The following is a 21,923-nucleotide window of genomic DNA, read 5'->3' as shown; positions in this document are numbered from 1 at the left end:
TTCAGCCTATTTGATAGGTCTACCTGTTTCTGATAGCTTTTCGTTGTCCCTCAGCCTAACTCTTCACATGTTTTTAAAGAAATTTATATTTTACAGCACCCATATTAAAAATAAGAGGAGATATGTAAGGAAGACATTTTAACCACTTGTCACAAGGACATATAATTTTTCGTAAATTAATTTCCTTCTGTTATTCCGGAGGACAATCGGTGTAACCCAAGGAGAAGTTACCGCTTTTAGTGAGCCACGCTTCCCGGAAGCTGGAATTCAGTACAGGAAAAATGGCGACTCTGTCAGTGTGCCAGCCGCAGCTCGGAGGTTTCAGTTTCGAAAATTGCAAGAGGTAAGGATTCAGTGAGATTTCAAAAAGAGCGGCGCATGTCCACGTGTTTAGTGACTTTTAGATTTAGAAATTATTTAGAAATGTATTCTCTGTGTTGAGTTATTTGATGTCGGGCCGCTCCGTTCTTTTCACGGCCTCCTCGAATGACTCAGACATTTCTCAACGCTGTTTTTCTTGAGTTATGTGATGAATGAAAGAATGGGGGGGATTTTACAAAATTATTTCGTAGGTTGCGACAATTTACACGTGGTGATGAATACTCCGTTTTCAAACTCCCAGAAGTAAAACTGAGTAAAAGTTAGCTACAGTTTGAGTATTAGCTAGCCTAGCTATAGAGCCAATAGTAGCCAGCCAGTATTAGCCGGCTAGCGGAAAACGATGCATACCGTAGTTAGTTGGCTATGTTAACCGACTTGCTGGCTAACTACAAGTTGTTTAATCACAACCGTGTTGAATTTCTAAATTCAAATACATATTGACTTGTCACATTTTTGGTGTCAAGTTTGACATCCATCTCATTTCCCATTGGCTTGGCTTGCACTCAACCCGCATCGCTGCCCGCCGATGATACAGCAGATTTTAGTTTGATACCTATCAATTTACCTGGCCAGATCGTTATCAAAGATTGTTGTGTGCAATGGGTGTTGAATATTATGGATTAGCTACATTTGATATTGAATTGGCCTACCATTTGAACACATTCGTATTAAATTTGACAAGATGCATAGTCATCAAGGGCCCATGTGTCGATGACTGTCTAGCATGCACAATTTCTGACCATGTTTCTGTTGTTTTAGGAATGCAGTCTTGGAAGCTGAAGTTACCAAATTAGGATGCAACATACCCGCTGCCCGGAAAACAGGCACCACAATCTGTGGGGTTGTTTTTAAGGTAAGGATAACTTTGTTTACATATTTATTTCACCTCAACCATAGTGATGAAGATGACACTCTACAAATGTACTGATGATAATACATGCTGCTGTGTTTTCCTGAAGTAACCTAAATTCAGACTGAGCACTCTATAATTCCACCATTTCTTCCTTTATCCTGTATGTGGTTAAGTTTGATTTAATGTATAAAACTCCACATTTTGACTCGAGAGCTATCAAACATTGAGCAAGAAATGCATGCAATATGGCTACAATCACTCTTTAAAAAATAGATATTTATACTACTTGATGTAACTATTTTTTTATTTATTTTCCCCTGTAGGATGGGCTAGTTCTTGGTGCTGACACCAGGGCCACAGAGGGCATGATTGTGGCAGATAAGAATTGCTCCAAGATCCATTACATCTCCCCAAACATCTAGTAAGTGACCCCTTGTCCAATGTTATTTTTCTGTTTTAATATTAGTTGTGTGATTTAGGGCTGGGTGATATGGCTAAAATATAATATATGGTATTTTTCACATCATTGATGGTATTTTATAATATTTTATGTAGAGGTCGACCGATTAATCGGAATGGCCGATTAATTGGGGCCGATTTCAAGTTTTCATAACAATCGGAAATCGGTATTTTTGGACGCGGATTTGGCCAATTAAAAAAAAAAAAAGTATTTCTTTTTTTTAGACCTTTATTTAACTAGGCAAGTCAGTTAAGAACACATTCTTATTTTCAATGACGGCCTAGGAACGGTGGGTTAACTGCCTTGTTCAGGGGCAGAACGACAGATTTTTACCTTGTCAGCTCAGGGATTCAATCTTGCAACCTTACGGTTAACTAGTCCAACGCTCTAACCACCTGCTTTACATTGCACTCCACGAGGTTACGCGAATGCAGTAAGAAGTCAAGGTAAGTTGCTAGATAGCATTAAACTTATCTTGTAAAAAAACAATCAATCATAATCACTAGTTAACTACACATGGTTGATGATATTACTAGTTTATCTAGCCTGTCCTGCGTTGCATATAATCGCTTAGGTACACATTGCTCCAACCATAAACATCAATGCCTTTCTTAAAATCAATACACAAGTATATATTTTTAAACCTGCATATTTTGTTAATATTGCCTGCTAACATGAATTTCTTTTAACTAGGGAAAATGTGTCACTTCTCTTACAAACAGAGTCAGGGTATATGCAGCAGTTTGGGCCGCCTGGCTCGTTGCGAACTGTGAAGACTATTTCTTCCTAACAAAGACAGCCGACTTTGCCAAACGGGGGATGATTTAACAAAAGCGCATTTGTGAAGAAAGCACAATCGTTGCACGACTGTACCTAACCATAAACATCAATGCCTTTCTTAAAATCAATACACAGAAGTATATATTTTTAAACCTGCATATTTAGCTAAAATAAATCCAGGTTAGCAGGCAATATTAACCAGGTGAAATTGTCATTTTGCATTCATTTCATGCAGTCAGGGTATATGCAACAGTTTGGGCCGCCTGGCTCGTTGCGAACTAATTTGCCAGAATTTTACGTAATTATGACATAACACTGAAGGTTGTGCAATGTAACAGGAATAACATTTGTTTTCGAGATGATAGTTTCCCGATTCGACCATATTAATGACCTAAGGCTCGTATTTCTGTGTGTTATTATGTTAAGTCTATGATGTGATAGAGCAGTCTGACTGAGCGATGGTAGGCAGCAGCAGGCTCGTAAGCATTCATTCAAAATAGCACTTTCGTGCGTTTTACCAGAAGCCCTTCGCAATGCATTGCGCTGTTTATGACTTCAAGCCTATCAACTCCCAAGATGAGGCTGGTGTAACCGATGTGAAATGGCTAGCTAGTTAGCCGGGTGTGCGCTAATAGCGTTTCAAATGTCACTCGCTCTGAGACTTGGAGTAGTTTTTTCCCTTCCTCTACATGGTTAATGCTGCTTCGAGGGTGGCTGTTGTCGATGTGTTCCTGGTTCGAGCCGAGGAGAGGGACGGAAGCTATACTGTTACACTGGCAATACTAAAGTGCCTATAAGAACATCCAATAGTCAAAGGTATATGAAATACAAATAGTATAGAGAGAAATAGTCCTATAATTCCTATAATAACTACAACCTAAAACATCTTACCTGGGAATATTGAAGACTCATGTTAAAAGGAACCACCAGCTTTCATATGTTCTCATGTTCTGAGCAAGGAACTTAAACGTTAGCTTTTTTACATGGCACATATTGCACTTTTACTTTCTTCTCCAACACTTTGTTTTTGCATTATTTAAACCAAATTGAACATGTTTCATTATTTATTTGAGGCTAAATTGATTTTATTGATGTATTATATTAAGTTAAAATAAGTGTTCATTCAGTATTGTTGTAATTGTCATTATTATAAATAAATCGGCCGATTTGATCGGCAGCGGCTTTTTTTTGGGGCCACCAATAATCGGCAGCGGCGTTGAAAAATCATAATCGGTCGACCTCTTATGTTTTTGAATAATAATAATAATAGTTCTAAATGTGGTTTGAGTAGTTCATAAAGCACATTTAGACCCCAGGGTGGCAACAGATAAATTACAAGTTATTTCAATGGGGTTTTCTCCATTCTGATAGTTTTATACTGTTTCAATCCATCTCCAAACAAAATGAATTGTCTGCATTTTCATCACTTTCTGCACTTTTATTATAATTTACACACTGCTACGCAGGGCTGCATTATATGTACAAACATCTAGGCCTAGTTAACTGTTGGAATCATGGAAATAAAATAATTCAAATTCTATAGTTGTAATATTGTGGGCAGCACCTTGAATACAGTAAGCCAGGGAGGAATTATTGACAGAGTTGGTCAGTGTTTCCAGGTGGCCCTAATTAGATGTTACATTACATGTTTTCTTACCTCATGTAGCTAGCTAGCTAACATACTCATACTTCGCCTATTCCTCTGATAAGATACTGTTGCACAAATATGCTTATCTAGGCCTACCCCAGCACTGGTACCAGGCTGTATTAGCCTGCAAGGTTTGCTCTGACTCTTAGTACATTTAGCAAGCTAGCTAGCTAGCCAGCTAACTAGCGATAAGCATTAGCGGCTAACACAATTTACTATGAAAAGACAAACTAGCAGACAGTGGAAAGCAGCATGTCACCAACATCTTGTTGCGACCTTCTGATCATGCAGAGTGAACGACAAGAAAGTGCTCTTGACTCTGGTCGAGCAACTGCTCTCTCCTTGAGTGACGGGCAGGGCTTGGTGTGGTTAGCGACATGCAGCAGGAGGAGAGGGAGAAAGATGACTCCATTAACAAATGGTAGTAAACTGTAAAAATGGACATTACACGCGTTGGAGATGTGTATCACATTTAACAAGCCAAACAATAAAATACTGTTATAGAAGGTAAAGTAAAAACCCAAACCAGTCCGTGCATCAATACCGGTGTATATAGTCAATTATAAGCTGGGTGGTTCGAGCACTCCGTGATGAGTCGTGCAAAAGAGCAGCACTTAGCTGTGGTATATTGGCCATATACTATACCCCCTCGTGCCTTGTTGCTTAAATAAGGTATACCGCCAGCCCTAGGGTGAATGACCTAACAGTGTTGTGGTGTACTACTGTGTTACAGGAGTTAACGGGAATGACATGTCTATTGTGTATCGCAGCGCTTCAGTGAACACTGGTTGGAACATGTCCTGCCATTTCAGACTTTAGTATACATCAGAGGCATCACGTGATTTAAAATCAATGTTTGTTTCAAGTGTGGTTTCATAAATGTATGCCAACTCCATAATCCTGACCTCCACTCTGTTCCCTGTCCATCCAGTTGCTGTGGAGCGGGCACGGCAGCAGACACTGAGATGACCACCCAGATCATCTCCTCTAACCTGGAGCTGCACTCCCTCTCTACGAGCCGGCTGCCCCGCGTGGCCACTGCCAACCGCATGCTCAAGCAGATGCTCTTTAGGTATGCCACCTATCCAGCCCCTGACCCCCCCCCCAAGTGTCTGTGGATTTTTGCTCCTCCCTAGTACTTGATTGATGAATTAAGGTCACTGATTAGTAAGGGACTCCCCTCACCTGGTTGTCTAGATCTTAATTGAAAGGAAAAAACAAAAACCAGCAGACATTTGGCCCTCCATGGAATTAGTTTGACAGCCCTGATGTAGAGTAATGCTGGGTGTCTATGTTGTGAAAAGTAGTCAATAGAATAGAAGGAATAGTTTGTTGCGTTCTCAGATACCAGGGTCACATTGGCGCTGCCCTGGTGCTGGGTGGAGTGGACTGCAACGGGCCCCATCTCTACAGCATCTACCCCCACGGCTCCACTGACAAGCTTCCTTACGTCACCATGGGTGAGTTTGCCAGCTCACTACTTCCCTTTTTTGTTCTTTGTCTGTCTTTAATACTGCCATGCGCCACTAGAGGCTGCTGCTGTTTGCACTCAACTCCTTTTCCTGATGCTGTTATTCTCAGTTAAACCACATTACAAGTCTACAGATGTGCTCAATCCTGTCAGATGGGTGTATTGTCAAGTCACTTTAGAGAGAAAATGTGAGTTTGGTAGGCCAGGAAGATTTGTCGAAACCGCCACTAGCACAGATCTAATTTCTATTGCAAGACTAAGCAGGGATCCCATCCACGCACATCTACAAACTTCCTACTCACGTCAGTCTACCCTGGTCCAGCTTTTCTGGCTCCATTCAGCTTTACCTCTTTCAGTTGAATGAAAATGGGAAAAGTCGACGAGGAGGCATTCTGCAAAATACAGACAGAGCTCAATTTTAAGAACAGCTGTGTGGGTTGAAATGAAGGGCCCTGGTCAGTTCCCACGGGACCCTCCTCTGTACTCATTCCATTGCAGGTATATGAGGACAGCCCTCCCCCTTTCACCAAACACCTGGCGCACCAACCCTATCCCCACGTCCGGTTGATGCTTATTCAATTCTGCTGTGGGCGGCATCTTTTCTCCAAAGCTCAGCTAAACCTCGTATTCATTATGTATGCTGGGTAAGACAACCGCCCCAAGAATTTTAATTGTTTAGGCTACTTCAAGTGTTAATTGTTGCTTTCAAAGGTTCCCTCCCTGAATATGTTATGGAATGTGGCCTATAAGCAAAAGAAGTCTATCTTAGTCTACAAATTAGGGATGGGAAGTATCCATATTTTCATATCTCATCCTGGGATTTACTGTATTAGCAGCTTAGTACACAAAGTGGCGCCAAAAAAACTGTGAAAAAGCCCATTGGGCATCTATTACCAGAATGCATTTAAAAAAAAAAAATGTATAGTGAATTTCCATGGCGGCTTCTAGCTAACGAGCGCAAATGAGAGAGAATTATTGCAAAGACAGGCAGTCCAGCTCATAACGTTATAGATGTATAGGTAGGTGCTACCAAATGTAATTTTTGGTGAGTTTGGACATTTTACAAGTGAAGGTGAACGAGACACTTTGTGCAAATAAAGAGTACTGGCTCTGGAGCAGCATGTGCTCACACTGTTTGTCTGGAGTCGCCAGGGCAATGGGCCTGTCTGCTCTGTTCGGAGAAGATGTGGGAGGAGCAGACTGGCTGAGATTGGAGAGGAGAAAAAACGCAAGGAAATCAAAAGGTGGCAGCTGTACAGAACTCATCCAAAAGGCTTTGACTTCTCAAACACGGCAGAAAGCCAACACAATATGATGCCCCGTCACCTTATTAATTCAGCCACTTACTTAGTTAACGCGACCCCTAAGTTTAACTTGCTAGTTAATGCAGAATTCTTAAATGTACATGCAGGGGAAAAAAGATAAAACGCATAAGAGAAACACAAGTCAGTTTGTAAAATTTCTGCCCTGCTAAAGCTGCCCCGGTCAACTTTTTAAGTGCTGTTATTGTGAAGTGGAAAAGTCTAGGAGCAACAACTGCTCAGCCTTGAAGTGGTAAGCCACCCAAGCTCATAGATGGGGACCGCCGAGTACTGAAGTGTGTAGTACGTAAAAATCGTCTGTACTCTGTTGCAACACTCACTACTGAGTTCCAAACTGCCTCTGGAAGCAACGTCGGCACAAGAACTGTTAGTTCTGGAGCTTCATGAAATGGGTTTCCATGGCCGAGCAGCCGCACACAAGCCTAAGATCACCATGCTCAATACCAAGCATCGGCTGGAGTGGTGTAAAGCTCGTCGCCATTGGACTGTGGAGGAGTGGAAACACGTTCTCTGGAGTGATGAATCACACGTCACCATCTTAGAGTCCGACAGACAAATCTGTGTTTGGCGTATGCCAGGAGAACACTATCTGCCTGAATGCGTAGTACCAAAGTTTTGTGTGGGAGGTATAACGGTCTGAGGTTGTTTATCATATTTCTGGCTAGGCCCCTTAGTTCCTGTGAAGGAAATCTTAACGCTACAGCATACAATGACATTCTAGACGATTCTGTGCTTCCAACTTTGTGGCAACAGTTTGGGGAAGGCCCTTTCCTGTTTCAGCATGATAATGCCCCCGTGCACAAAGCAAGGTCCATACAGACATGGTTTGTCGATCGGTGTGGAAGAACTTGCCTGGCCTTCGCAGAGCCCTGACCTCAACCCCATCAGACACCTTTGGGATGAATTGGAACGGCGACTGCGAGCCAGGCCTAATCGCCCAATGTCAGTGCCCAACCTTACTAATGCTCTTGTGGAAGCAAGTCCCCGCAGCGATGTTCCAACATCTAGTGGAAAGCCTTCCCAGAACACTGGAAGCAGTTGCAGCAGAAAAGGGAGGACCAATTCCATATTAATGCCCATGATTTTGGAATGAGATGTTCGATGACCAGGTGTCCACATACTTTAGGTCATGTTGGTTATCTTCCTGCGTTTTGTAAAGGCAGATCTAAAATGCTTCTTATTGTAATTTGTGCTCGTTGTCAGACTAATTTTGTTTCTTTTGCACTTCTTCACTCGGATGAGAATTCACGAACGGGCATTCTATCAGCAGACAGTGCTCTGACTGATGTGTACCAACTTTTCTCTGGCAAATTTTTCGGTGTAGCCAGCCTATTTGTATTTTTTTTCCTCTAAAATGCAAGATTAACTTTAAGAAATACTGGCTACTTTCTATTATAAACTGAAATATGATGGCCATGCATAGTTTTCGCGGAAAATACTTTGCTTTTTCATTAAGCTCATTTAGCTTACTTATGTGGCTGCCAGCCAAATAGCATTGCACTTCTGTTGTCATCTGATAAATGAAGCTGTTTTCTGCCTAATGTGTTGTACTAATGTATTTTCCGTGAAGGAAAACTAGTTGCACGTCCCTGATCACTCTACTGAAACAAAAAAAACAACAGACTTTCAATATAAAATGCGACCCCTGTCAATACACAGCTGGACTCACCTGCTCCCGCTTTCTCCCATTATGCTATTTACAAACACATGACTGTTCTGGGGAACTACGGTAAGCTTCATAATGTAAAATAATGTGACCGGTGAAATGAAGATTGCAATCTGCTTTATCTTCTAACATATTGCACAAGTTGACTGCAGATATCTACTTAAAAGTAGCTACAAATGTTAAAATGTATAGAAAAACGTCAAAGAAATAGGTTTGACAGTATTGAAAAATCATCTCATGTCTATTTATATACCGTATATACCGCCCAAGCCTACTACAAATAGCTTTTTCTTTACTCGTTTGGGAGAATGTTGCTTCATGTACAAACTGGTTTCTTCGTTTGTGGTCATTTTTAAACAAGTTTATCTCCTTCATATTCGACTCTGGTACTTCTCTACTGAGCTACGTGAAAGCGGAGGGCAATTTGGCTGAATATTCAGCCACATGAATAATAGAAGCCTGTTTTAAATCCAGTCACTAATAAAAGGAGGCATGTGAGGATTGGGGGAAAGGAAGAGGTTACACACACACTTCCTGCCTCTCTCCGAGAAACGCTTTCCCCGGCATTTACTCAGGAGGAGCGAGGCCGTCACTTGAAAGGCTGTTGTGCTGACAAAGAACCTATGGGGGTTCTTCCACTACACCTTTCTAGCCAACGCTGCAAGATTGTCTGCTTTCTCAGACTTTCCATGAAAATGTAAGAAAACGGGGGGACTAGCTACATACGAAAGTATTTTTTTCTCCCACTCCTTATTATTTTACTTTTTGTTTTTTCATTTAATCAATAGCTTTTTAAAAATTGTTTTTGTTCTTTTGTCCCTTCCTACTCTATATACAATAAATATCAACCTCTTAACCCCTCTGTTTTTCTCCCTCATTTATACCAACCCCTCCCCTTCTCCACCTTCTCTCCCTCTACTATATTTTTGTGTCGTTCCCTCTCTCCGGCCCGGCTCATTCATATTCATGTATCAGTATGTGGCATGTCAGCGAGCCGAGGCCTCATATTAGGGAGTCCCACCAGGAGCTCATGTCTGCCCCTTCTAGAGAGTGAAACATGCATGAGAAATGATCAATGGCCTCCTCACATTCCCTCCCCGACACCAATGTCAATTGAATATTGTGCATGTTGTGGAAGTCTCACCATACCAGAACAGAGCCCAGTGACTGATGAGCCAGGGTAACCAGTAGAGCCCAGTGACTGATGAGCCAGGGTAACCAGTAGAGCCCAGTGACTGATGAGCCAGGGTAACCAGTAGAGCCCAGTGACTGATGAGCCAGGGTAACCAGTAGAGCCCAGTGACTGATGAGCCAGGGTAACCAGTAGAGCCCAGTGACTGATGAGCCAGGGTAACCAGTAGAGCCCAGTGACTGATGAGCCCGGGTAACCAGTAGAGCCCAGTGACTGATGAGCCCGGGTAACCAGTAGAGAGCCCAGTGACTGATGAGCCCGGGTAACCAGTAGAGAGCCAGGTGACTGATGAGCCCGGGTAACCAGTAGAGAGCCAGGTGACTGATGAGCCCGGGTAACCAGTAGAGAGCCAGGTGACTGATGAGCCCGGGTAACCAGTAGAGAGCCAGGTGACTGATGAGCCCGGGTAACCAGTAGAAAGCCAGGTGACTGATGAGCCCGGGTAACCAGTAGAGCCCAGTGACTGATGAGCCCGGGTAACCAGTAGAGAGCCAGGTGACTGATGAGCCAGGGTAACCAGCAGAGAGCCAGGTGACTGATGAGCCCGGGTAACCAGAGCTATGTTCAGTAGGCACGACGTGGAAGGAAACTCTGAACCGGAGTGTTACAGGGAGGTGCCTTCGGTACTTGTCCAATAAGAAACTGTAATTAGTGTTTTCTGTTACAAACTGGTGTGCCATAGCAAACTCGACAGGATAGCTAGAGACCAGAATGCCTATGGCTCACATAAAAAAAACTTTAATGTTTGAGTGTAGACTTTAGATAAACCTTGGGTGAGGCTCTGGCCCAACAGTCATGCTTTCACGCATTTTTGTTCCGCTTTTAAGTCAACCTATTTACCTCTATCGAACCATTTAGATGGTCTCCAGGCCTTTTACTCTCCTCTTCACCTTCTACTGTACTGGCAAATCACAATGAAACTCAGCCAGTGCAACTCCTTAATGACTCCCCTGGCAACCTGGCTATAAAACACCAGACAGCGGCCGCACACGGAGAGGAAGATGGCATGATGGATGCTGTGGGGTTAAGGAGAGAGAGGGGAGAAGGTATGGGAAAAATGACTCTTCTGTTGTAAGAGAGACACAGCTGTAGAGAAGTCCTAATGGCCAGTCTCCACCAAAACAAAGGGATTCTTCAACTTCCTGCTTTTTGCTTTTGTCACAGATAAGCACTTTCTTCATCGGGCTAATTGCCCGCCCCGCCTGAGGCGCTTTAGAAAATGGACTCCAGGCGCGTCGTTACATAGTGTTTCTTTAAGAAGTGGGCGTTGGAAATGAACAGTCGGCTGAAACCTGAACCAGACATTCAGTCATGGTTACCAGGAGGGACCTTTGTAAGCATTTTTGAAAGTGGTGTTTTTCAAACTTTGTATTGTCCTCAACATTTTACTTTCCACTGCGACTGTCGTAAACCATTCGGCCCATGTCTTAGTAAGTTGACCCTTAGTCTTGTCAAGGTCACTGGTCATTTTTTTGTTTGGATTGTTTAATTCTGGTCACTCCAACAGTCATTAACCATGCAGTTTTTGTTTCTCTGTTCTTTCCCAGGTTCTGGCTCTCTGGCTGCTATGGCTGTATTTGAGGACCGCTATAAGCAAGACATGGAGGTGAGTTGGACCTGGCCCATCTGCCATTTTGTACATCCACCACACGCATCATCTTCATGTATCGAAATGGAGGAATACATGGCCATACACCACCTATTTTAAACCACAATAGTCTAAACAAACCCGCAATTTGAAACAAGTCGACTATGCTTATGACAGCAGAAAATATACACCTGCTTTACCTCATTGTGAAGCTTCTCTGGATTTGGCGAAGCCCTGGGTCAACGGTATGGATAGTCATGTTATGAGCATATACATCTAAGCCACTTTGTCCTGTTGGACTCCAGCATTTAACTTTCCCTCCCAAGATGGTACAGTTTGGCTGTATGGCTCGGTCATTACCAGGCCCTGGGTGTTAATGGTTGGAGATGGGGCCACAGTTCTCCTCTCAGTGGACTTCATTAAACTGATCAAGACGCACACACAAATAATCATGCTACATACACAGTGCTGTGATGGCCATAGACTTTTGTATGACAGTTGTTTGTGATACATGTGTTCACCCTAGTTATGAGGGTTATTTTCATGACTATACAATTACCGTGCCAGCCCTACATGGTGTCATGCCAACACATCCCTACACACAATATATTTTATCCTCCCTCCCACACTGGTGTCTATATAAATCCTGGCTCTATTTTTGCCTCTCCATCACCGATTCACCCAAAGAGGAACTGATGCATTTTATCCTCTTTTTAAGTGCCATCAAAGGCTTTGCTGAACAAGGAAGCAGAAATATGCCACAGTCGTTTTTGCTATTTGCACATCTTCAGTTGGGTAGTAGGGGGAGGGTGGCGTTCGTGTCTGCACAGTTGTACAACTTATCGGAATGCTGCTGTATTTTATGGCAACCTGAGAAATGGAGACTCTCATACACTCAGAACCTGGCTTCGTGTGTGTGTGTGTGGCCGGAGAGAGCAGAGCAGCAGACATCTCGGGGGTCTCTACTCCCTCAACGGCTGTTAGCTAGCTACCTATCCCAGGGCCACCCCACAGCACCAATCCACTTGCAAATGAGCAGCACAATTGGCGCCAGGATAATGGAGGGAACCAGAAAAATAATAGAAAAACAGTAATTGGGGGTGAGAGGACAAGGATAGGGAGAAGTGGAGTTGTCCCCCCCTTTTTGTTTTTTGTAACCTTTTGTCTCTGTCGTTTCATTGAAGCAGGGCTTTCAGGCGCATCAACCTACAACGTTTCAATGGAGTGAACATGCTGGTAATCAACATCCATTTGAAGACGGCGGAAGGCTGCTGTGGTTGTTGCTCTTGGCACATACTGTAGCAAATTCCCCGGAGACGCCTGTCACAGAGCGACTTCTACTGAATTAAAGGCATTAACGGGGTTTTGTGCTAGTGTTTATATGGAGGCTTTTGTGGTAGTGTTCTTATTGAAGGGTTCAGGTGTTTCTCATTGAGGGTGGAGATTGGGGTCATGGACTGCCTATCATTGGGGCAGTGGCCATCTGCAGTGCCTTGTGAAAGTATTCACCTCCCTTGGCATTTTTCCTATTTTGTTGGCTTACAACCTGGAATTAAAATAGATTTTTCGGGGGTTTGTATCATTTGATTTACACAACTTTGAAGATGCTAAATATTATTTGGGGTGTAACAAACATGAAATGTGACAAAAAAACAGAACTTGAGTGTGCATAACTTTTCACCCCCCCAAGTCAATACAGCAATTACAGCTGCAAGTCTTTTGGGGTATGTCTCTATAAACTTGGCACATCTAGCCACTGGGATTTTTGCACATTCTTCAAGGCAAAACTGCTCCAGCGCCTTCAGTTGAATGGGTTCCTGCTGGTGTACAGCAATCTAAGTCATACCACAGATTCTCTCTGGAAGACTGAAACAGGTTTCCCTCAAGAATTTTCCGGTATTTAGCGCCATCCATCATTCCTTCAAATCTGACCAGTTTCCCAGTCCCTGCCTATGGGGAAAAACAGCATGATGCTGCCACCACCATGCTTCACTGTGGGGATGGTGTCCTCGGGTTGATGAGAGGTGTTGGGTTTGTGCCAGACTTAGCGTTTTCCTTGTTGGCCAAAAAGCTCAATTTTAGTCTCATCTGACCGGAGTACCACCTTCCATATGTTTGGGGAGTCTCTCACATGCCTTTTGGTGAACACCAAATGTGTTTGCTTATTTTTTTTCTTTAAGCAATGGCTTTTTTTGGCCACTCTTCCATAAAGCCCACCTCTGTGGAGTGTACGACTTAAAGTGGTCCTATGGACAGATACTCCAATCTCCGCTGGGGAGCTTTGCAGCTCCTTCAGGGTTATCTTTGGTCTCTTTGTTGCCTCTGATTAATGCCCTCTTTGCCTGGTCTGTGGGTTTTGGTGGGCGGCCCTCTCTTGGCAGGTTTGTTGTGGTGTCATATTCTTTTCATTTTTTAATAATGGATTTAAATGGTGCTCCGTGGGATGTTCAAAGTTTCGGATATTTTTTTGTAACCGAACCCTGATCTGTACTTCTCCACAACTTTGTCCCTGACCTGTTTGGAGAGCTCCTTGGTCTTCATGGTGCCACTTGCTTGGTGGTGCCCCTTGCTTAGTGGTGTTGTGGACTCTGGGGCCTTTCAAAACGTGTGTGTGTGTATACAGTGGGGGGGGAAAGTTTTTGATCCCCTGCTGATTTTGTAAGTTCGCCAACTGACAAAGAAAGGATCAGTCTATAATTTTAATGGTAGGTTTATTTGAACAGTGAGAGACAGAATAACAACAAAAATATCCAGAAAAATGCATGTCAGAAATGTTATAAATTGATTTGCATTTTAATGAGGGAAATAAGTATTTGACCCCCTCTCAATCAGAAAGATTTCTGGCTCCCAGGTGTCTTTTATACATGTAACGAGCTGCGATTAGAGCACACTCTTAAACGGAGTGCTCCTAACCGCAGCTTGTTACCTGTAAAAAAGACACCTGTCCACAGAAGCAATCAATCAATCAGATTCCAAACTCTCCACCATGGCCAAGACCAAAGAGCTCTCCAAGGATGTCAGGGACAAGATTGTAGACCTACACAAGGCTGGAATGGGCTACAAGACCATCGCCAAGGAGCTTGGTGAGAAGGTGACAACATTTGGTGCGACTATTCTCAAATGGAAGAAACAAAAGAACTGTCTATCTTGTCAATGATCTCAAGGCAGCTGGGACCATAGTCACCAAGAAAACAATTGGTAACACACTACGCCATGAAGGACTGAAATCCTGCAGCGCCCGCAAGGTCCCCCTGCTCAAGAATACATATCCATGCCCGTCTGAAGTTTGCCAATGAACATTGAATGATTCAGAGGACAACTGGGTGAAAGTGTTGTGGTCAGATGAGACCAAAATGGAGCTCTTTGGCATCAACTCAACTCGCCGTGTTTGGAGGAGGAGGAATGCTGCCTATGACCCCAAGAACACCATCCCCACCGTCAAACATGGAGGTGGAGACATTATGCTTTGGGGGTGTTTTTCTGCTAAGGGGACAGGACAACTTCACCGCATCAAAGGGACGATGGACGGGGCCATGTACCGTCAAATCTTGGGTGAGAACCTCCATCCCTCAGCCAGGGCATTGAAAATGGGTCGTGGATGGATATTCCAGCATGACAATGACCCAAAACACACTGCCAAGGCAACAAAGGAGTGGCTCAAGAAGAAGCACATTAAGGTCCTGGAGTGGCCTAGCCAGTCTCCAGACCTTAATCCCATAGAAAATCTGTGGAGGGAGCTGAATGACTTGGAGAAGATCTGCAAAGAGGAGTGGGACAAAATCCCTCCTGAGATGTGTGCAAACCTGGTGGCCAACTACAAGAAACGTCTGACCTCTGTGATTGCCAGCAAGGGTTTTGCCACCAAGTACTAAGTCATGTTTTGCTGAGGGGTCAAATACTTATTTCCCTCATTAAAATGCAAATCATTTTATAACATTTTTGACATGCGTTTTTCTGGATTTTTTTGTTATTCTGTCTCTCACTGTTCAAATAAACCTACTATTAAAATTATAGACTGATCATTTCTTTGTAAGTGGGCAAATGTACAAAATCAGCAGGGGATCAAATACTTTATTCCCCCACTGTGTGTGTGTGTGTGTGTGTGTGTGTGTGTATACTGAGATCATGTGAGACTTAGATTGCACACAGGTGGACTTTATATCATTAATAATGTGACTCCTGAAGGTAGTTGGTTGCACCAGATCTTATTTAGGGGTTTCATAGCAAGGGGGTGAATACATATGCACGCACCACTTTTCCATTTTCTAATTTTTGAAACAAGTTTTTATTTTTAATTTAAAAAAATTGCTTCACCAATTTGGACTATTTTGTGTATGTCCATTTACATGAAATCCAAATAAAAATCATTTTAAATTACAGGTTGTAATGCAACAAAATAGGAAAAACGCCAAGGGGGTGAATACTTTTTCAAAGCTCTGTGCATGTGATGCCCTAGTGTACTCCTTCGCATCTTCAACCCTTGTAGCAATCGCGCTCTTCATCTTCAAACCTTGTCTTAACATTTCCTGCGTAGCAGGCTGGGGTTGAGGTGCTGTTCCTTCCTGTCACGGCCTGGTTCTGTTCAAGCCACCTCCTCTGTCCCCCCAGAGAGCAGTAGAGTACAGGCCCTGGGCCCAGTAAGATGGATGACCCATAGCCAGAGTGACACTCCACCAGTCTGTCTGATTTATGAAGTGCCCCTCTGCTGCTCTGTGGGACTGAGGAGGGTTTATGAGACAGCGTGAAAGTGTCAGTCTCTTCTAGGCCTATATACTTCTCCAGTGTTTTTATATATATTTCTCTACTCTTTCTCTGCTGGAGAATAAACACTAACCCTGCTTATTTATCCTCGACATGAGATGTCATGAACTGTGTTTTGTTGTAAATCTCTTACTGATCTTAAAAGTGATGGTGTGTGATGTTACGGGCTAAGCTGGGGACCTGCTCCAACATCATGCTTCTCCGTTAACTCTCCTAACTGTGCCAGAAGGGGCTCCGTTGTGTGTTTGGAGAAACGCTAGGTGACAATGGCAGTGTATTATTGACTTGTCGCTAAACCAGATTTTTGATGATGAACAGTATAGAGCATCTGACTGAATTGCAGATATTTTTTAATTCTGCTGTTTTCTTGACCCCCCCCCACCCCAAGACCTCCTTTTATATCCTCATTAGCAGCAAGTTGAAATGGCTCTAAACCAGAACAGACAGCTGGAACACGCCTTGTCATTTTCCTCCCCTTGTCACTCAACCTCCACTTCCTGCATCTCCACACCCAACACGACTTCTAGTTATTACAAATGGAATATGACAGGGGGGGGGGGGTACCGGCTGCGTACCAATATGTAAAGGGGTCTCTGGTAAAGGGGTCTCCATGGGAAAGCGGTGTAGTAAACTGCTGCTTTTATTTGGCACGTGGCCCAATTAGAGATCAAGCCTGCCCCCCGCTCCCGGGAGTCGCCAATACCCTGAAGACGACAGATGTTGAACACTGTCTTCTGTGGCATATTTAATATGGTTATGAAATATTGAAATGGTGTGTGTTGGTGCCGTGGGGAGGCTGTATTATAATGTGGGGCAGGAGGCAGCAGTTGTGTTGTTCACACACTGATTGCAGGGGAATACATGTGTCTCAAGTGTGCGTTTACACACTTTAGTGTGCATTTTTATTTCACTCGAGTCTTACTTGAGATGGGTCTCTCAAACTGAGCTTTTCAGTTTACATGTAGGATCTTTTGGATTGTCTCCTATATGGTACATAATAAACATGCTTGATTTGACTTAGCTAGATGGACCATTTCATATTCTTGTCAGGGTCCATGATATTTTAAGTCCAACCCAGAGCTGGCAGCCATGTTGAATGATGTCATGGGTATATGACAATGTCGATATCAATGTTATTATAGTGAACTAAAACTAATCATGAAAAAACTATTTAGTGAACTGAAATAAAATAAACCAGTTTGAAAAACTGAAACTCTTTGACTCCAAATCGAACAAAAAAAACATGGTTATGTTGTAGTTTTCTGGTCCTATTGAGATTTAGTTTATCATTTAAAGGTGAACTCAGCGTGATGATGTTGCCACGAGCAAGACTACAGATATTCTGCGGGTTTGAGTGGTGAAGCTAAAGCAAATGACTGGACAAAGTCGTGAAGTTGGAGGTGCATCTGTGACAGCCAAAAGTCAGACACTAAGGCTCAGATCAACATGGCACTGTTGCCATTGTTTATAAAATGTTTTCTTTAGAATGTCAAAATAAGTATGTATCTAACCCCATATCACACATTCATCTCTGAAATGATAATATACAGGGAGTGTACAAGACATTAGGAACACCTGCTCTTTCCATGAGACTCAGGTGAAAGCTATCCCTTATTGGTCACCTGTTAAATCCATTTCAATCATTGTAGATGAAGGGGAGGAGACCAGTTAAATAAGGATTTTTAACTCTTGAGATAAGTGAAACATGCAAGACAAAATATTTAAGTGCCTTTGAACGGGGTATGGTAGTAGGTGCCAGGCGCACCGGTTTGTGTCAAGAACTGCAACGCTACTGTGTTTTTCACACTGAGAAATCTTTGCTCGTCTTCAGACCAATCAAAAGCAGACAGTGCTTTGACCAATGGCAGAGGGGAAGGACGTGATGGTTACTGTTCTCAGGTAGTTTTAGCAAGGTAAAGCAATATTAACTTCATGCAAAACATTAGGAAATGTAGCTGGCTACTTTCTTTCTATGGTAAACGTAATATCTGATGGCCGTGCATCATCTTTGCAAAAAATAACTTGCACTTTCATAGTAAGCTGATTTACTGTGTGGCTGCTAGCCAAATAGCGTTGCACTTCTGTTGTCATCTAATGAAAACAATGCTATTTTTTTCCCCTGCTAAATGTTTTTGCATAAATGTATTTTGTGATGGAAAACTAGAGTTGCACGGCCCTGATCACTCCACTTGAAGCAACAACAATAAACGACCTTTCAATATAAAATGAAGGTGAAATGATTTAAGACACAGCTTTTTTGATGGACTGCATTTTGAAAATGCAGATTTGTGAAAGCTACTGCGTCCCCTGGTCTTTGTCTCTCCTGTATCATAAATCATATTTTAGGAACTAGGGTGTCTCAGCCCCACAGCAGCTGCCAGACTCGGCTGAATAATTGATGAAACCGTGGACACACGGACACTTTGTAGAAACATAGCAGTTTCTTTTTCACCCACACCACTACCTCACACCCCCGCTTTAGTGTGGTTCCTCCAGCGACCATGGACTGTGAGGGTTTTGTGTTACTCTGAGTGGTGCTGTTTAAAAACACCAGGTGTCTGCTGGTGTCCGTGTAATGACGTCCCAGTAGGCCACCCAGCCCACTGCTGGTCAGAGAACCATGACCCAGCCCCTGCTAACCTCAGCACTGTGCTGGTGGTGTCACACACTGGGGATTAGGACAAACTTGGAGGATATTTCTTAACATCTTGTGTGTGTGTGTTTGCGAAAGAGAATTAGACTGCTCAGGTTTCCACACAGCTAGGGGTGTGTGTGTGCCGCTCATCTCTTCTCATCCAGTCAGATGTGTTCTGCTTTGTCTCTGTTGATATTACCTGAATAAAAAGGTCTGTTCCATGATAGAACAAACTACTTTAGGCCCCTCGGCTGTCTGCAAACCTAAACCAATCTCTTCCATGTTAGATGAGACACAAGCTGTGGGCAAAGTGTTGCCGGTGGCAGTTGAAGCTAGTGGATATTAGATGCATCCCTACCGGGAACGTTTTGCCTGTTTAGGATGTCGGAATGGTAGGAAGACATTTTGGCATCTTGTTTAATTACTGTAGTCATTTCTCTCTGCAGGGTTATACTTAAAACCAAGTTAACCTTATTAAATCCAGTGGGGGTAAAAACAACGATGAAAGTAAGAGATATTGAACAACTGTGGAAATTGTAATTCTGTGAGTGGGATCGTAACCATGGTGTTCTTGTGGATAGCACAATACACTAGTGGAGTTTGATACGCCGTCACCAAGTAAGCTAAATATGCTTATTTAGCAGATGTCTTTAAACTTAGTACGTGCACAGTATGTGTCCCGTGACGGGTACTCCGTCTTCCAACATCAGGTACCTTAACATAGTCAAACCTTTAACTTGTCAAAACAGAGGGACTGTGCTGGTCTTAAATGCTCCTGTAGCAGGGCTGAACTTTACCACTCAGACTACAGAGGAAAGGCCATGAGTCTGACACGCTGCATTTACTCTTTCATTTTGATTTATTTTTCATTTTTTTGTCAGAATGCATCTCTAAACTCCTCACACCCCCATTAAACGCCAAGGTGAATTATGAAGCGCTCTTCGTCCCAGATATCAGGTGAAGAGCTCTGAGGTGGCGATGGCCTCCACTGTGGAGTCTGGTAGAGCTCACCTGGGAGCATGTCTCCTCCGTTAGCCATTGTGTTAAAACGCTCTGGCTGAGGAGGACCATTTATCTTGCGTGATGTGACAGATGCATTTATCACATGGCCTGGAGAGGATGGGGGGGACGCTTGAAAATGAGCATTTAGCTCTACAGTACTTCAGGAAGGCGCTACTGCTCTTAGCGATGATGGTCAATAGAGGGAGCCCTTGCTTTTCCCATGGTGTTTGTAGATAGGTGGGAATCCCCACTCACTACTTCTTGCTCAGGTTGAGTTGTCTTCTTTCATAAGAAGCCACAGCTATAGCCTGATCCAGACACAACCATGTGACAGACTTATGCAGAAGGTTTGTATGTAGGGCTGCTCTATCCCGCCATCTTGAGCAGTAGTGGAATAAGCATTGGATTAATTCACTCAGTAGATGAAGAGATGATATTGATCATGTTTACAATAATGATTGTCGTTTTTCCTGTCCTCAGGAGGAAGATGCCAAGCGGCTTGTTCGGGATGCCATCGCGGCTGGCATCTTCAACGACCTTGGCTCCGGCAGCAATATTGACCTGTGTGTCATCACCAAGGGCAGGGTGGACTACTTGAGGCCTCACGACATGGCCAACAAGAAAGGTGTCAGGTAAGGCCACCTACCCACCAACAGTCCCCACAATCTCCCCTCAATAGTCCCCATATTTTGATCAATTACTTGTCTTCATAATGTCCCTTCATTTGTCCTCATGTCCCTTCACTTGTCACCTTAATGTGGTTCCCATGTCCCATCAGTGTTATTGGTCCCAGCAGTCTCACTCAATCTGGATTGCCTCGTCAATACAAGCACAATAACAAATGGCATAAATTTGTGCATGTTTTGAGTGCAAGAACCTTTTGCATGGTTTGAGTATTATTCCTTCCCAAACCCTTATTCACCCATGACAGAGAATGTTTTTCCCCCCACAGCAGTGCATCGTTGTTAATCATCCAATTTCTGAATGAGTTCTAGTCATTTGTGTCCTTTTTCATTTGTTAAGAATGTATTGTTGAGTTGCATTGTTGGTAATGAATCATCTGTAATGGCACGGCAAATGACCCATCCCTTTGGCCTGTTCTGTTTGAAGATGTGTGTATGAGTATGAAGCCTTGCCCCACCTGTGAGTAATACATACCTGGTTCTGTGTGGAGTGCACTAGACTTTAACCATAGCATTTTGCCTCACCCACCTGAATACTCTTTGTTTGACTACTAACCCACTTAACCCAGCAAGTTTGTGCTTCTCTTGCCCTCGGCTGCTTGTTTAATTTCATAGAACTAAGTTGCACGTTTGTTTTTTGTCGTAAACCCCAAAAAGCACCGTGGCGCAAGTGCTAGAAAAAATGCATTCTCCAGAGTCACGTGACTCATGGAAGCCATTTTTGTATTTTACATCCACGAACTAGCTCCCAGAGGCTCATCAGACCAGTTTATGCTGTATTGAATAATATGTATATAAATTAAATTAGAAGCTAATTCCTTTATTTTTCCAATCAGAACCGGTAATTACAAGTACAAGCAAGGAACAACCGGAGTCCTGACGAAGTCCGTGATCAAATTGGATCTGGAGGTGGTGGAGGAGACGGTTCAGACTATGGATACCTCTTGAAGCCTCAACGGAACATTCTGATGTTTTCCCTGTTACTTCCCAAATTCGCCTTTACTTCCTTCAGTGGAGATGGCATGTTTTTCCATGGTTTAAAATAAAGTTTGCGTTGAGTCTTAAATGTCTCCTAAGTGTTTTCTGAAGATGCACTCTCAAATGGTATGTAATTGCTTAGCTAGCTGGCAGTTTGACAAACATGTGAATTGTTGAAGTTTGAAGAGGGAACAATGGAGAACAAGTCGGTCTGTTTTAGGGAATAATATATATTTTTTAAACCAGGAAATATAAATGATCAGAATGTTTACTAGTGTGCTGGTGAATTCATTGATCCCACTGCGTGAACTACCACCTTGTCACAGACAACGATGTGGATGTCTCTTTGGTCAGTATCTAAAGATCACAGGTCAACCAATGTCAGTGCTGTTCCAGGATTGACAGATGTCTCTGTTTGCCAGCTGTCCAGTCAATATATAGCACAATATTCCTTAATCCTTGTAAATTAAATCGCCTATCAAATTCCTTATTTTAACAACTTA

At 43.1% G+C, this 21,923-nt stretch overlaps 1 protein-coding gene across 1 annotated transcript; it reads left to right on the top strand.

The window, feature by feature from the left end:
• The first annotated feature begins 227 nt into the window (after positions 1-227).
• On the top strand, positions 228-21,508 carry psmb7 (proteasome 20S subunit beta 7). The gene is made up of 8 exons (XM_029710261.1): positions 228-343; positions 1,141-1,234; positions 1,558-1,655; positions 5,054-5,194; positions 5,467-5,582; positions 11,321-11,379; positions 20,240-20,391; positions 21,279-21,508. Exons 1-8 carry the CDS (start codon positions 282-284, stop codon positions 21,388-21,390), a joined length of 834 nt encoding a protein of 277 aa, XP_029566121.1. The 5' UTR covers positions 228-281; the 3' UTR covers positions 21,391-21,508.
• Positions 21,509-21,923: the final 415 nt, after the last annotated feature.

The sequence above is a fragment of the Salmo trutta genome, chromosome 23, assembly GCF_901001165.1.
Source record: "Salmo trutta chromosome 23, fSalTru1.1, whole genome shotgun sequence".
Taxonomy (NCBI): domain Eukaryota; kingdom Metazoa; phylum Chordata; class Actinopteri; order Salmoniformes; family Salmonidae; genus Salmo; species Salmo trutta.
This window is presented reverse-complemented; position numbering and strand designations above follow the sequence as displayed.

Bases quoted from the DNA above. Each gene is read 5' to 3' on its own strand.
- psmb7 (XM_029710261.1), top strand. From the start codon at position 282: ATGGCGACTCTGTCAGTGTGCCAGCCGCAGCTCGGAGGTTTCAGTTTC. The intron at 1,235-1,557 runs GTAAGGATAACT...TTTCCCCTGTAG, and splicing joins TCTGTGGGGTTGTTTTTAAG to GATGGGCTAGTTCTTGGTGC. The intron at 5,195-5,466 runs GTATGCCACCTA...TTGCGTTCTCAG, and splicing joins CTCAAGCAGATGCTCTTTAG to ATACCAGGGTCACATTGGCG.